Source organism: Typopeltis vanoorti, chromosome 1, assembly GCF_054136105.1.
Source record: "Typopeltis vanoorti isolate ZY-2024b chromosome 1, IOZ_Tvanoo_1.0, whole genome shotgun sequence".
Classification (NCBI taxonomy): Eukaryota; Metazoa; Arthropoda; class Arachnida; order Uropygi; family Thelyphonidae; genus Typopeltis; species Typopeltis vanoorti.
Genome location: NC_143549.1, coordinates 112,023,313 through 112,039,719, shown reverse-complemented (window position 1 = coordinate 112,039,719; position 16,407 = coordinate 112,023,313). Strand labels below are relative to the sequence as shown.

General features: G+C 37.5%; 1 protein-coding gene across 1 annotated transcript in view; it reads right to left on the bottom strand.

Annotated features, from left to right (window-relative positions):
• The window catches only part of unc79 (UNC-79 domain-containing protein), a 1,277,183-nt gene that overhangs the window by 8,780 nt on the left and 1,251,996 nt on the right, over nt 1-16,407 (bottom strand). Inside the window, exons 54-55 of the mRNA XM_090395893.1 lie at nt 14,023-14,100; nt 1,017-1,061 (exon numbers count right to left, since the gene is read on the bottom strand). Of these exons, the coding sequence (XP_090252019.1) occupies nt 1,017-1,061; nt 14,023-14,100 (123 nt within the window). The remainder of the gene's footprint in view (nt 1-1,016; nt 1,062-14,022; nt 14,101-16,407) is intronic.

Genomic DNA, 16,407 nt, shown 5'->3' with positions numbered 1-16,407 from the left:
CACTGATGAGACCTCAATAAAGGTCGAAACCGGTTGGAAGCTTGAGTGGTGAATGGCAATGCTGTGGCCCATGAAGTTTTTAACTGAGACTCGGCTGTTGCTGTCACCCAGGTCTTAGGTGTGTGTGGGGGGGACGTAATGAATGGAAATGCTGTAGCCCATGAAGTTAACTGAGGCACAGCTGTTACCCCTCAGATGAGATATGAGCAACTGAGTAGCTCTGCTCAGTGGTTGAGTGAGCCTGCCACAGTGTAGAGCCAACCGGTTCTGAGAGTTCTTTTCAGTGGCAAGGTGAGCCTGTTACTGAGGGGAACAACACTGAGTTTTTGGTGTTTGACCTGTACTTGAACATTCAATAAAGGTCGAAACTGGTCTGTGTAGTGGTCCTTCCCATTATGCATTGTATTATACACGTCTGAAAGGGGGTGTACTTTGCATTATGGGACACATACTAAGGCAAGTGATATGAAGTCATTAGCCTCTATATACAAGTAGATCAGATGTGAATATATTTCATGACCAAAACTTTGTTTTGCTTACTAGGGACAAAGGATTGAAACTAAGTATATAAAATATAAAATTTCTTGGTATCTTTAACATATATATATATATATATATATACTGTTACCAGAGTTTATAATAATAACAACAATAATACTAATTTATTATCTTCCAAAATCTGTCAAGGAGAGTTAAAATAGAAATATACAAGACAATCATTAGACCTATTATTTTAAATGCTGCATGGAGAAAAACAGACCAAGATGCAAAAGGTTTTTAGATTTTTAAAAATAAAATTGTCAGAAAAAGTCTTTGAACCTGTAGGAGATAATATAACAGGTGAAGATAATATTGTACAATTAATGTTGATGATAATAATCATCAACATTAATTGTTAAAAATCCTTTTGGCTTCTATGTATGCCTAGAGTTCTAAAATGTTTCACAGATGATTGTCAACCAAGATGAACTTTTATATATAATAGTGCAAAAGGAAGAAGTTAAATGTCATCTTACCTGCCCTTGGTAACTATAAAGTACAGGAATCCACATGGGAAGTAACTGTAAAAATATAAATAATAAATAAAAAAATCAGTTTTTTGGTCAACAAAAACAAATAATGTAGATAGTGAAATATGTTAGACATATATAACTTTGGAAAGTCAGTACATGAAAATCAGTAAACAAATACTTCCTACTGAAAATACATCATCAGTTTGGAACAAAAAGAAATCAAAGTTGCAAAATACAAGACACATACAGTCAGCTTACCTATAACAGCAAGTGCCACTATAAGAAGGGTCATATCAAATAGATAATGAATAATTTTTGATATTACAAATACACGAGAATCTCCCATACTTTTGGCATAAAGAGGCAGTCATTGATTAAGTTAGAATAATGTAACAGGACTGTTGAACTTTTCAAAGCAAGACATTCATGCATTAAACTATTTTTATAAAGAATGCAAGCATCATTCCAAAAGATATTGTATTAATTTTGTGTTGTGCAAGACCCAAATTTTGAGGTTTAGGTATTCAATGTAGTACCAATGTTCACTAATTTTTTTTTTTTTTTAACCCCCCTTCTCTACAGTACAGAACAGTTTATCTGTCCAAAGTTGTTCATAAGGAATCCGGAAAACACTAATAAAACACAGAAGTAAAAAACGTTTTTACCACTTCTGCAGTTGGTAAGAGATAATGTATACAATGTATTTGTCATCTGATCTCTTTCTCATAAAGGAACTAACTACCTTTCATCACCACCACATATTCAAGAAAGGAGAGTTCTGGGAGTTTAATCTTCTTAGACATCTTACTTATCAACCAGTGTACACTGCTTGGAAAGAAGTCAGTGGACATCCCATAGGCAAGGTGCATTGTGTCATGTAATGAGTCACATGTTTGTAGCCAGTATAAATTAGAGGAATATGATGCTCCCCAAGTCAGTGCAACTGCTCAGGTGAAATGGCTGTGAGAAAGGAACTGATACTTTGAAAGAGGTATTGTCATAGGTGCATGTTGCAGGCCTATCTGTTTGGTAAATTTTTGAAAAATTGGGCCACGCCAGGTCAACAGTCAGTGATACCATATTGAGATGGAAGTGCAGGGAGAATGGGGGAAATGCAAGTGCTACTTGCAATAGATGATCCACCACACTCATATAGGGTGCTGTGAAAGATAATATATAAAAACTGCCATTCGTCAACCGACGTGTTGAATGTGGAGTTCTGGGTATCAACTGGAACATGTGTGTGTGTGTGTGTGTGTTTGTGTGTGGATGCTTGGTGAACATCTCTTACCAGAGCATGTAACTCCAATTATGAAAATTCAGAGGTAGTGGTGTGACGGTATGGTGCTGTTTTTTCCTGGTTTGTCCTTGGATCTCTGTTTGTGGTACCATGAACATCGAACTCCGAGAGGTATCTGAACATTGTGGACAATGTAATACTTCCTACTTTGTGGCATTTTGATCATTGTCTCTTTCAGCAAGACAATGCACCATGCCATAAGGCTGCTGCTGTAACTGTGTGATTTGTGGACATGAACATCACCACACTTTGACTCGCTGTAGCTGTTTGTTCCTCACACTATGTGTCTGTTGAAGTCTTTCCAAGAAGTGTATATCAAAATCCTACTTTGACTAGCAGATACATAGAAAGTTCTACTCATCATATATCCTAGAAAACTGGAGTTGTCTGATCCTTAATTGGCAGTGCACAAACATTTGTTCTTCTACTTCAGCCACACAACAGGAGCTTCTCAAAATCAAAACTCCTGTTGTGTGGCTGAAGCAGAAGAACAAATGATTTTTTAAATTAAAATGAAAGATTTTTTCTTAATATTTCTTATTGAGATGAAAAAGTCTATCATCATATTTAAGAAATTAATGAATTGGATGATCTCAAGCAATACGTTTGTAGCTTTTCCAAAGGGCTCTATTAAAAGCCCAGCATACATATAATAGGCCCAGTGCTGTCAGGAACGTTGCTATAGGTCAGTTTTCTGTCGGATGCAACTTCATCTGCTTATATTGTCCTGACAGAACTCATAAAGGTATTTTGTGTTTTCTTTCTACAGGAATATTTTAAAGGAGCCTCCGTAGCTCAGTCGGTATAGATGAAGCCCTTTGGTTGGAAAGACCTGTTCAATTCCCATCAGTGATGTGAGGAACCTTTATCTGGTCTCTTTCGAAAAAAGGTGGGTTAGCCAGTCTCATACAGAGGTATGGTTTTTTTTCCCCCCACCCCCGAAACTCAGTTTTTTTCATCCTCCACAACAGGCGAACTGGCCCCCTGAACACACATCTACAGACATAGGACACACCAGGAGGCATAGAGCTAACCACCTTATCCTTGGGAAGGAAGGGCTGAACAGGCCAATAGGCCTAATACGAAAAAGGAAGAAGTAGAACTTTATATTCAGCAAATAATACTCTTACAACTCTACACTGAAGGATGAAATGCAGTGTTCCAATCCTACACATTTCAGACATTTCTGAAACTATTAGCAGAAAATCTTGAAGAGGTTTCGCCTGATATCCACATATTTTTTAATCAACAAAATTTTTAATCTCTTACCAACTACAAAAACACAAACTTTTATCCCTATCTCTCGCTGCTGTTTACCAAACTTGTACAGAAAGGCTTAGGTGTTGTTCATTATCCATAATAAAGCTTAGCAGTATAACTAATCCAAGTGAAAAAAAATACATTTATTAAACTCACTAATATTTCTCTGGTTTTCTATCCAGCATCATCAGGGCACAATGATAACTGTGACAAGCACACAGCACTAAACCAAGTAATTGTAGAAACAATTTAAATTGTAACTGACACCTAATGTACTTATGTGGTGGCTTCTATGGGTCAGATAAATACAAAGTTAATTCAGAGAAGTTCGGCTATTAGGTCTTAAAATGACAGTCTCCCAGATCTTTGGTAAATTAATACAACCATACTTGTTGAGGTTGGGAGAGTGCTTCATAGTTATGCTATAAAGGTACTTCTCCAGTACCTTGACTACAACTCCTGATATGCTGATTGGTCGATAATTTGCTACATCAGTCTAGGAACCTCCTTTATGCAGTGAAGCTATTTTTCCCCTCTTTCTACCCCTTGGGACTAACTTAGAGCCTAGACTTAAATTACATTTGAGATCATCTGTATGGCTAGTCAGGATTGGCACACCATGCTCTGGATACTCCTTCACATAGGATCAGATGGAGAAAAACTATCACTTTAAATTCTAGTGACAATAAATTATATTCTTGGTCTCATTCTTTATCCAAGAATAAGTTTGGGGTGAAATCACTTCACAACTGAGCCACTTGTATATTTTTATTTTTTTATTTTGTGACACCTCCAAGGAGTCTGAAGACCCATTGAGAGAGGACACCTACTCTACAGCTCTCCATCTCCGCCTCCATCAAACCTCTACTACTATCATCATCATCATCATCATCTACATCAATGCAATTTACTGCCCACCACCAGTATTTTTTTTTGTCTGCAAATTGCATGTGTTCTGAAGGGCCGATTTGTGTGTATGCAGGCTGAAAAACCTGAGTTTTCAGGAATAAAAACCCTACTACCTCTGTACGAGATTGGCTAACTCACCTTCAATTGAAAAATTCCATATAAAGATTCCTCCCGTCAAAATGAGAATCAAACTTAGGCCTTTTCCAATCGAAGGGCACAATGTATTGATGTTCTTCCAATTGTGCTATAGAGGCATTTGATGTAGATATAGAGTCTAATGACTTCACATCAGCTGCCTTAGTATCCCATAATGCAAAACACATATCCTTATGGACATGTATAATGCTAAACATCATGGGAAGGACCAGTACCCAGACATGTTTCAACCACTATTGCGGTTTCATCAGTAGGAGCCAGATCCAGAAGTGATACCAAGGTTGAAGTAACGAAGAAGCCATATTTCCATTATTATTATGGGCTACTACTCCATGAAGTCCTTAGTCTCATCAGAGGGAGGCGCCAAACATCGTGTGAAGCACTATCCAACATTTGCACAGTATCTATCATATTCTGTTTTGAACTCATTCACAATCATGGCACCCACAACAGACTCCTATTCCACTCATTCACCACTCTCTAAGCAAAAAATCTAGTTTCAACACCTTTGCTAAATACATGCTTATTCACTTTCTAAGGATGGCCCCTAGTTCTCCCACCACCAGACCTGTTCTGAAATATTTCCTTTGAATTAATCTTTCAAAAACTCCTCAGTAATTTATATGCTCAATCATATCACCCCTTTTCCACCTGTCAATCAGTTTCTGTAACTCACAACTCTTCAACCTGTCCTCATACGGTTCATTCCATAGACTTACCACCATCTTAGTTATTCGCCTCTGATCCTCTCCACCTTCTCCTCTTCATGGCCAAGAAACCCAGATGACCTAATTTGTGTGCAGTAGTCAAGATGGGTCTTACTGAGACTTGATAAAGAGGTATAATAACCTGCTTGCCAGAGTATTCTTCAGTAACCAAGTAATCCAATGAGCTGCTTTAGCCATTTTGTAATGTGTCCTCTAGTCTTTAACTCCTCATCCACTAACACCTTCAAATCCCTAGATTCATCAGTTTTTTGGAGCACAGTTAAATCAATGTAGTACACAGTAATCTTTTCACCCCAAAATATATAATCTTACACTTTGCCACATTAAACTTACATCGATTCTCCTTTATCAGTATTGCCAGTTTATCCAAATCATCCTACAAAATGTTAACAAATTATTGCTCTACCCAATTTTGCATCATTGGCAAACAACTGAATAATTCCTCTCAGATCCCTTCCTATATTGTTAATGTAGAAATTAAATAGTAGCAGCTCAAGGACTTAGCCCTGTGGCACATTACTATTCACAGGCCTTCTACTGGACTCTACTCCTGAATAAACTAATATTTCTCTATCCCTAATATTTCTCCATCAACCACCCTCTTATTCACTTAACCAACTTTATATCCATCCCCATGTGCTGCAATTTATTGATAAGAATTCTATGTAGTATCCTGTCAAAAGCTTTTGACAGGATCCACACAATGAGGCACAGTCTACCTTTCACAAAACTATGTTGCTCTCCATATAGTATCCCATTTCTGTCTATCCATTTCTGTATTTTGCTATTGACCAACTTCTCCATTTTTGTACAACTCCTAACATGCTGATCGGTCAGTAATTTGCTACATCAGTCTAGGAACTTCTTTATGCAGTGGAACTATTTTCCCCTTCTTCCAACCCCTTTGCGACTAACTCAGAGCTGAGACTTAGATTAAACAATATTGTCAAAGGCATTGCCAATTCCCTAGTACCTTGTCTTACAACTCAAGCTAGTATATCATCTAATCCCATAGCTGCATTCACATCAAGGTTCTGTAATATGCTATGCACTTCCATTTCATTTGAGAGCCAAGTCCTTGCCTCTCTCATTATGCAATATCTCCACCTTGATAATATACTCTTGCAAAGTGTTCACTTAGTAATTCTATTATTTCAACTGATTCAGTTACCTCTCTATCATTGCATTCAATAAAATCATTCTGCCATAAACATGCTTCCTTTTACTTGCAGCATACTGAAAGAACTGGTTGGGATTATCTTTGGCCAGCACTGTTAATTTCCTTTCATATTCTGCTTTTGCCTTTCTTACTATACTGGTTACCCTTCTGCCATGTGTGCTTTGTACAGCTAACGTGACTGGTGGTCACATTTCTTCTTGAATTCTGTCCATAAATTTTTCTTTTTTTGTAGTTCCAGCTTAATGATGATATTCAGTCATTTATCTCCCACTTAATTTACTGAAATGCCAGGATATGCTGTCTGCCATCACTTCTACTCAAACAGTCCTTTACCATTTGTACTGTATTCCAAGCGTGAGAAGGGGTTAAATAAGGTAGGTGTGAGATGGATGAATAAAGAGATTAAGCATGCGATACAGAGAAAAAAGGGCATTGTTGAAGCAGCATAAGAGAAGTGGAAATAACCAATTCCATGAGGTCTACAAAGACCGGGCAAGGAGGGTGACTTGGTAGGTGAGGGTAGCTAAAGAGAGGTATGAACAGCAGTTAGCAAATGATGCCAAAAAGAATCCTAAGGAGTTCTTTCAATATGTAGCCAGCAAAAGAAAGAATGATTATGGAAGGATGATATTGATTGGAGAAAATGGTATAAAGATAGCTGTTGCAGAATGTGTGGTGGAGATACTTAATGAGCAGTTCATAAAGGTCTTTCAATCTTGTGAATGTGACTTCATAGAGAGATTGAGAGCAGTTGATGATGGGGAGGAGAGACAGACTGTAAGGGGAGTTGAGTAAACTAGATGTGGGACTAAATAAGTGTAAACTAAATAAGGCTGTAGGACTTGATAATATATCACCACATATTCTGAAGGAATGTGCCAGGGAGTTGACACCTGCATTGACATATTTTTTTAATAAGAGTCTTGCACTCGGTCAAGTTCCTAAGGAGTGGAAGGAGGGCCAAGATTGTCCAACTTCATAAAGGAGGTGATCAAACTCAAGTATCAAACTATAGGCCTATCTGTGTGTCAGGTGTTGGTTAAGTTGTTGGAGAAGCTGGTGAGAACAAGGATCCAGAGTTGGGGTGACAACAATGGTATTATCTTTGATGGACAGCATGGATTTGCTAAAGAGAGGTCATGTTTTAGTAATCTACTTACTTATTACAATAAAGTGACTGCTTCCTTGGACAGAGGAGAAGGATACACAGTAATATACTTAGATTTTGCAAAGGCTTTTGATAGAGTACCTCATGATAAGTTGACAGTGAAACTAGAGCAGATGGGGTTGGGTATTAGATTAGTGCATTGGATTGGAGACTGGCTATCTGATAGGTATCAACAAGTTGTGTATGGGGGGGGGGGAGTGATATCCAGGAAAAGGAAAGTCACCAGTTGAGTGCCTCAGGGATCTGTTTTAGGGCCATTACTGTTTAACCTCTATATTAATGATATAGGTGAAGATTTGGATGGAGATATTCAGTTGTTTGCAGATGATGCAAAGTTGGGAAGAACCATGAAGAGTAGTGAAGATGTTGTGGCCTTGCAAGAAGACTTGAATAAATTGAGTGATTTGGCACGGAAATGTGAGTTCAATGTTGCAAAATGTAAGGTTTTAAAATTTGAAAAACAAAGATGGGATGCAGAATTTATACTTGGTGAGGATATATTGTTGGAGGTGGAAGAAATAAGAGATCTGGGGATGATAGTGGATAAGGATCTGAAATTTAAGGGACACATAGCCAGAATTGTGAAGACAACACAAAGGCTTCTGGGAATGATGCGGAGGACACGGCTTGTAGAAGTAGGGAGATTCTTGTTCCGTTGTATAAGTCTTTGATTAGGCCACACATGGACTATTGTGCCTAGATTTGGTCACCTGTTTTTCAGAAGGATGAAGAGATGTTGGAAAGGGTCCAAAGGCGACTGACTATGGTAGTTTCTGACCTCTGGAATGTCAAGTATGAGGAAAGATTGAGAAGATGTAATTTGCAGAGTCTGGTGGACAGGAGGAAGAGGGGAAATATAATAGAGACCTACAAGTTGGTAAGAGGTTGTTATAGGATTAATGCTGAAGAAGTTCTACATAAAATAATGGGAGGGGGAGAAACAGAGGTCATCCCTGGAAATTGTATAAAGAGGGTGTGAGAGGCAGATTTTTTTCATGCAGAGTTGTGAATGATTGGAATGCCTTTCCTGAGAGTATGGTGTCTGGAAGGAGTTTAAGACATGGTATGATGAACTGTGTGTGTGATAAAAGGACCTCCCAGATGAGTCTTTGACTCCATGAGGTCTTGGGATAATAATAATTTCCCATGTACTATCAACATAGTACAGTTTTCACATGCAGTTTTCACATGCCATGGTACTGATCCTAGAAATCTCCTAAGTTTGTTGTACATATCAACCCTGTAATTTCTCATATACCTCCACTTAAGTGAAAATTCCACACATTTGGCTGTCTCCCAGGTCAAGACCATATGATCGCTCCTCACGATTTGGTGGCAATGTGGTCATAATGGTTATGAACAAATTCTCTAATACAATTACTAGATCTAGCACTCAAATCCCTAGTAAAATCCATCACATTCCACCAGATAATTATTCCTTAGTAACTGCATAAATTCTATTTCCTTACTCCTATATATGTCCTTTTCCCATTCCAATTTATATTCCCACAGTTGAAATCCCCTCATTATAATTACTCGCCCCTCCACTCATTGAGCTTATTTGTTGATGCATACTATTGCCATCATCTTTTACATCAACTGGCCTATAGGAATGATTGCCTTTCTATCCAAAAAGTTTGTGAGAGTCTTATCCTATGTCAATATAAAAAATTACTGATATTATCTATTTGATGTTATTAGTATTATTAACATCAGACCTCCATGGAGTCAAAAGAGTCATTATGCACGTACACCCTGTTACACACAAAATTCATCAAACTGTGTTTTAAACTTATGCAATGTATATGAATTCATCACACTGTCAAGCAATGAATGCCATTTACAACCACTCCATGCAAAGAACCTTTTCCTCATTCTTTTACTCATACCCTCCTTATACAGTTTCAAGGGATGTCCTCTTTTTCTCTCATTCTATGAAACATTTCTTCTGCATTAACCTGGAAACAATCCCTGACCGACTTATCTCATAATAATATCCCCTTTCCTCCTATTCACAATAAAGCTTTGCAAATTGCATTCCCTCAATCTGTCTTCGTACCCCACATTCCAAGGAACAGTTGTCACTTTTCTGAGTCTTCTCTGTACCCTTTCTAATATATCCTCATCATCATGAAAACCAGGTGACCAAATCTGTGCACAATAATCCATATGAAGCCTGACCAAGGTGTTATTCAATGGAACCATAACCACTATATTTCTAAACATTGCGGTCCTCTGTATCATTGCCCTAATCTGATGTGATGATTTCACAACTCTAAAATGAGGCCATAATCTTCATGTCTTTGTCTGCCATGACATTGTTCACTAACCCAAGTTGCATATATATTTCAGCAGCACTGAAATGTTTATGCAACTTTCCTGTCCTTTCTTCTTCTTTTTTCGTATTAGGCCTATTACGGAGCTATCCTAGGCCCTTCCAAGCCGCACCAATCCTGAGGATAAGGTGGTTAGCCCTATGCCTCCTAGTGTGTTCTGTCTGTAGATGCGCGTGTTCACGGGGTGGTTTGCTGCTGGTGGGAGGAAAACCCCCCAGATAAACTGGGCGAAAAACCTTGCAGTCCAAGCCCAAGACCGGCTAACCTGGCTATGTCTGAGAATGATCCTTACTCTTCATGTCAGCGACAGGAATCGAACCCAGGACATTCCTTTCCCAGGCATATGGTTGCGAAGCACATAGCCACTAGGTTAACAGCACGGACCTGTCCGTTCTATCTTTGTGAAAAACATTTTACTCCTCCATTTCTATTCCCTTCAGAATATCATCCTCGTTCAACCATGTTTCACTTATTGCATCAGTTTTCAGGCAAATTAATTCAACAAGTCCTACCCCAGCCCTTCTGCTGGTGATTTTCACATCACACTTTTCCTTGCCAATCACTTTTATCACTACTTATCTCCTCAGTCTCAACTACCCCCCTCCCTCACATTTTGATCCATTCCATTTTTATGGTGATACTATTCATATGCACATTCACTATGTCCAACATCCACTTTCTCTATGCCATGTCTCCTTGTCCATCCTGATTTCCTCCTCCCTCGTTTCCCTTGCATTACTGTTCTCTCTTCATCTCTTACACTATTACTATTTCCATTCCATTAACAAGCATTTATATCTGATCTGTTGCACTCTCCTGGTCTTTCACTTCACCTCTTACTTCCTCTGATTTCTTGCTCACATCGCTCACTGCACTTTCTTCTAGCACCAGTTTCTCCAGTTCACTCACATCAAGACCATTCAAATGCAATCTGCCACTTTTATCCAAGTTCATTCTTCCCTCTGCCATAGTTTTGCCAGCACACCATTTGTAATTCTCACTCTATCTCAAATTATCATCGTCATGTGTCAGCAACACACTGACAACCATCCTTACATTCTCCTTATGTCCAAACAAATCATTTGTTTCCATAACCACCACTAACTCTCTTGCTCATTTCCTTCTAAAATACAAAGTATAAATTATCACTATGCTTATTCTTCATTGCGTTTTAAACAACTCATTCTTCAAATCTTGCATTCTGGAAATTTTGCTCTCTACCACTTCTGTAGTCTCGTTTCCTCTTTCTTTCATATCTTACTTCTGTTTCTTCATTCATATGCTCTTTCACTACTTCGGTCTCATTTACTTTCATTCCATTATTCACACAGTATTTTGCACCCACATTTATGGTAACTTTCATTCCTTTAGTCTATTTCATATTTGCTGATAACTCATAGTCAATGTTCACTCTAATATGTGCCGTGATTAACATGCTCCCATGCACATTGAATGGTTGTCTTGCAGCTGCATTTACTTGGTTGTTTTTGTTTCTTTTCCTGATGCGTTACTTTTCTAAATAGTTTTTATTTTCTGTTGGATTGGTCGAGCTAAGTTGTGATCTTGGCTGCCTGGCAGTCCTCATTAAGAATGAAATAGGTTTTCCCATTTTCAGATGAATGGGAAAGCAATGATTAACTGGAGAGAATGCTTTACTAAAGTCATCTAGCAGTTGAAATCTGAAGTTATGTGAGATAGATTGAAAGCACTGTACAAATGCGACATCATTAAATGTCATTACAAAAAACTTTAAAGTGCTATGCAGTTGTCAGGTCATGCAAAAATTTTCTTCTTAGAGCAGTAGCAGGTCCATGCAGTTGTAAAAATTATTAGAGGGAATATTGCTCATAGTCTAACAAAATATCACACTTTCTACAAATCCATACCTTCTCTTTGCATTCTGTTCAGTCTCTCTCTCTCTCTCTCTCTCCAAACACATCTTTCACATAGCTAAAGTGGATATTAAATCCAATGCTATTTCTAAGCCAAACGTTTGTAGAAATTATGAAAGTTCATAAGTTGACCTGAGAGCTTACGAGAATACAATCCCTGGCATTCCTGAGTTGCCTTAGCTTGCACTACTTAAAATACACGAGTACTGTCCAAGCACACATATATTAGCCTTTTATTAGTGAATTTGATAAATATTTCACTGCCCTGACAGCTGTTTTGAACTGGTTGGTTCTCTTCAGAGACCACGCGGAAACCTTATGAGTTTCTGCATGGTCTCTTTCTTTCTTTAGTAATTATATCTTTCACATTTTACCACCCATACATGTTGCATTCATGACATTGAACCATTTTCAAAAAGTCTTTATTGCTAATAGCATTTGATCTTCCTGCTGCATTGCATGCAGATCTCATTCATACCATCATTTTGTTTTGTTCAAGGCAAGGTTCAAAATTCAGTAAAAAAAAAAAAAGTCAGTAAAAAATCCATAATATGGTGTTATCAAAACCCTTGTCAACACAGCCTGAACCTCAGTGTGCAGCCTGTACTACCCAGGCTTCCCTTCATGCTGAACTTGCATCTATTCACAAAACCTTCCTAGCTAATGGTTACAATGCCAAAAAAGATCTACAGATTACCTGTCCCTCCATTTCAGAAAAAAATAGCCAGAACTTTAAAGAGATATAATCTCTGCACTGCTTTCAAGCCTCATCTGAAGCTGGCTTCTTTTCTCCACTCTCCTAGCGATCCTCTTTCTCCACTCTCTGTTCCAGGTGTTTACAATTTTCCTTGTTCTTGCAACTTATCATATTATGGTAAAATGGAAGATCTGCTAACATCTGCCTAGATGAATGAACACACACACACACACACATACACCAATCTGTCACTGCTACTATGGTCAGTCAGGCTGTCTAGCTGACCATGCCTTGGATATCTTGCATAGGATCAGATGGAATAAAACTATTATGCTTCATCATAGTAAATACAAACTTCAAAGACTCTTTTTAGAATCAGCAGTAGATTTCAAAAATAGTCTAATTTTAAATACGTATGGATGTATTAAACTTCTCAAGATTTGAGAAACTAATTCTTGGGTCTCACACCCAATGGCTCCCATAAAGGATATCCCTCATAGGCTTTTACAGTCTAATTTCTTCCACTTAGTGTTTTGTGTTTGTTTTTTGTGTGTGCTATTATGATTTTACAAAATATTGGAATGATTAAACCTACTGTTTGATTATTTCTTTTTGTGCTGTATCCATTCCATTCAATTTTAGTATGAGGATAATAAGTAGTTTTTACTATTCATAGCACAGTGTCTCTGATGAAAGCAAGACTTGACTGCAAATATGATAATATATGTCACTTTTGAATGTAGTTTTTATTAATCTTAGTACCCTCTTGCGTGATAAACAATTTCTATATAGATCTCATATAGTTTCTCATATATAAATGACATAAATGATCATTTATGTCATTTGCTCTCTACAAGCCTTCAAAGATGACTGCTGAGCATAAAAACATATTTTAGCTAGCTTTTCTTAAAATCTTTTAAAACATACAGCATTTTATTTGTTCTGGTCTTGTAAATGTTTGTATGTGTGTTTTAAATTCAATGAATTGAAATTATTGACAACTCAGAAACATTTGCAAGTTTGGTTATAGAGAGAAATATTAAAAAACATTACAAATAAAGAGATTATATTACATTAAACATGCATTTATAATAAAATGCATGCCACCAATCATATTACAGTTGACTCTCACTATAGCAAACATCAAATGCACAAACCACTAAAAATTCCCAACTAAATTCCCACAGGCACAATATTGTTTAAAGCAAATCCACAAAAGCAAGCTATTCATATAAAAATCTATTTCTATGGGCTCTATAATTTGCTATAATGAGAGTTAAATGTATTACAAAAATTCTACTATAACAACCAGTATTTAAAAATTCATTAACTTTATTATCTTAATAAGAAAACTTTATTACTAAGTTTTCTTATTTTATTTACCCTTGCAAGAACTGTAGAATTACATTCCATAAGTGCTTCCATAAGGCTCAGAAAATGTAGAATTACCATTTCAGCCAACTGTAATTACAAGAAATCTTTTTAGGATTTTTTCTATTATTTACCATCTATACAATACATATACAGTGATTCTTTTATCATTCAAAAGTTGAATGGTCTAATACAAGAGGAACAAAATGAAAAGTGGTCATAATCGTGCCTCTTTGTATATAGCATTTCTGACTTGCAAGAATTTATAGCTGCATCTCTTCTGCTTTATATGATTTTTATTTGTCTTTAATATCTGTTTAGTTATGAACTAAACCTGTATTTAAAATTTACAAGACAATGATTAAAAATTCAAGGGAATGTTTCAATAAATTAAAAGGGCAGATGAGGTGATTGTGATGGTGGCATGAATGACTTAAGAGGCAGCGTGAATTGGGTGGCAAGAGATTTGAGGATCTTGTATGGAAGAGGGAAGATAGTGTGTTCCCCAGGTATGATAATGTAGAGCTGTAGAGAAGAGTCAATAATGGATGGTATAATAGCCAAATTGTGTCAAAAGAGAAGCTTGAATTATGTGGATGCTTGGAGGGAATTTGAAGACAGAAAGGAATTGTATACGAGATACAGCCCATATTTGAATGAAGAAGGATATAGGCATCTGGAGAGAACTTGTTCTCTGACCATCAGTGTGTCAATATAGGGGAAACTAGAATTATCAGGGTGGATGGTAGTGGGGGAGGGCTCTTGTGGGAATAGTCACTTGGGAGAAGGGGGAATACATCATGTAATGCTGAATCCAGTGGAGTCTGGAGGGGATAATGATAGGTATAGAAACAGTGACAATGCCTTGATTCTTTATACTAATGCCAGTAGCATCTGGAATAAAGGAGATGAACTAGTGGAGCTCATACAATCAACCTGTCCAAAAATTATTGGGCTCTTCAAGACATGGTTGATGATATACTGACAGGAATAGAACTAGTAGGGTATAGCATTTTTCGACAAGATAGGAAGGGAAAATGCAGAGATAGAGTACTGCTTATGATAAGTGATGAGTTATATTCTCACAAGGTGGAGGATTTGGAGAGCAATGGCACTAATGATTTTGAAAATATGTGGTTTGAGGTGGGCAGAGAGCAGGATATTTAGTGGAATGTTGCTATAAGCTAGGGAGAATAGAGGGTGAAGAGCAGGAGATGTTTAGGCAACTGAGCTTTGCAAATGCAAAAACAATGATTGATATGGGAAATTTGAACTACAGCAATATAAATTGGGAAGGGAAAACTGCATGTAGTACTAAGGGAATAGAATATCTGGAATTCTTGAGTGACAAATTCTTAGGCAACATGTGGTAGAAGGAACATGAGGTTCAAGAGTTTTGGATTTGGTCATAGCATCAGAAGATCTGATTATAACTGAGATGGCATCTCTGCCTCCAGTTGGAGAGAGTGATCATGTGATTTTGACTTGGAAGATGAACAGACATGCAGGAGTATCAAAGAGAAAGGAGTATATGTGGAATTACACCTGGTCGTCGACTTACTACCATCTGCACTTACGACCACAAAAAAAAAAAAAATACAAATCAATGAATAAATTAATAATAAATCAGGCAGCTGTGCGTACGATAACTATGGGGTACAATAGCCCGTGTACGATAACTATCTCTCACATACACTCAGTCGCTTTCAAGCATCTGTTGCGTGTTGACGCAACAGATGCTTGAAACGTTCTACGGTATCGACGATACTTAAGGACAAAGAAAGAATTCGGGAAGCTGTGAAATGCTCTGCACCTATGAAGTCTACAATTTTAACCCAACAACGACAGGGACCCATCCATGAAATGGAGAAATTGTTGTTTATGTGGATGGAAGATTTAATACAGAAAAATTCACCCATGAGCCTTTGCACAGTGCAAGCGAAGGCTAGAAGTCAGTTTCAGAGTCTAAAATCATGCACTGGAGATGATTACGCAGAAGATTTTCAGGATAGTACTGGATGGTTTAAGCGTTTTAAAAAAAGATTTGCTTTGCATAATGTACATGTCACAGAAGAAGCAGGAAGTGTAGATGAAGCCCAAAAATTCGTTGACAGTTTCGACTCTTTAATCAAAGAAGAAGGTTATCTACTGGAACAAATATTTAACGTAGATGAAACCGGCTTGCAATGGAAATGCATGCCTAATTGTACATACATACACCAAGAAGCAAAAAGGATGCCAGGATTCAAAGCTTTTAAGGATCAGTTGACTTTGTTGCTTGGTGGGAATGCCGAGGGTTTTAAGCTGAAGCCTTTTCTCATTTATTGTTCAGAAAACCCTCATGCATTTAAGCACATCAACAAGCACACACTGCCCATTTACTACCATTCAAACCCT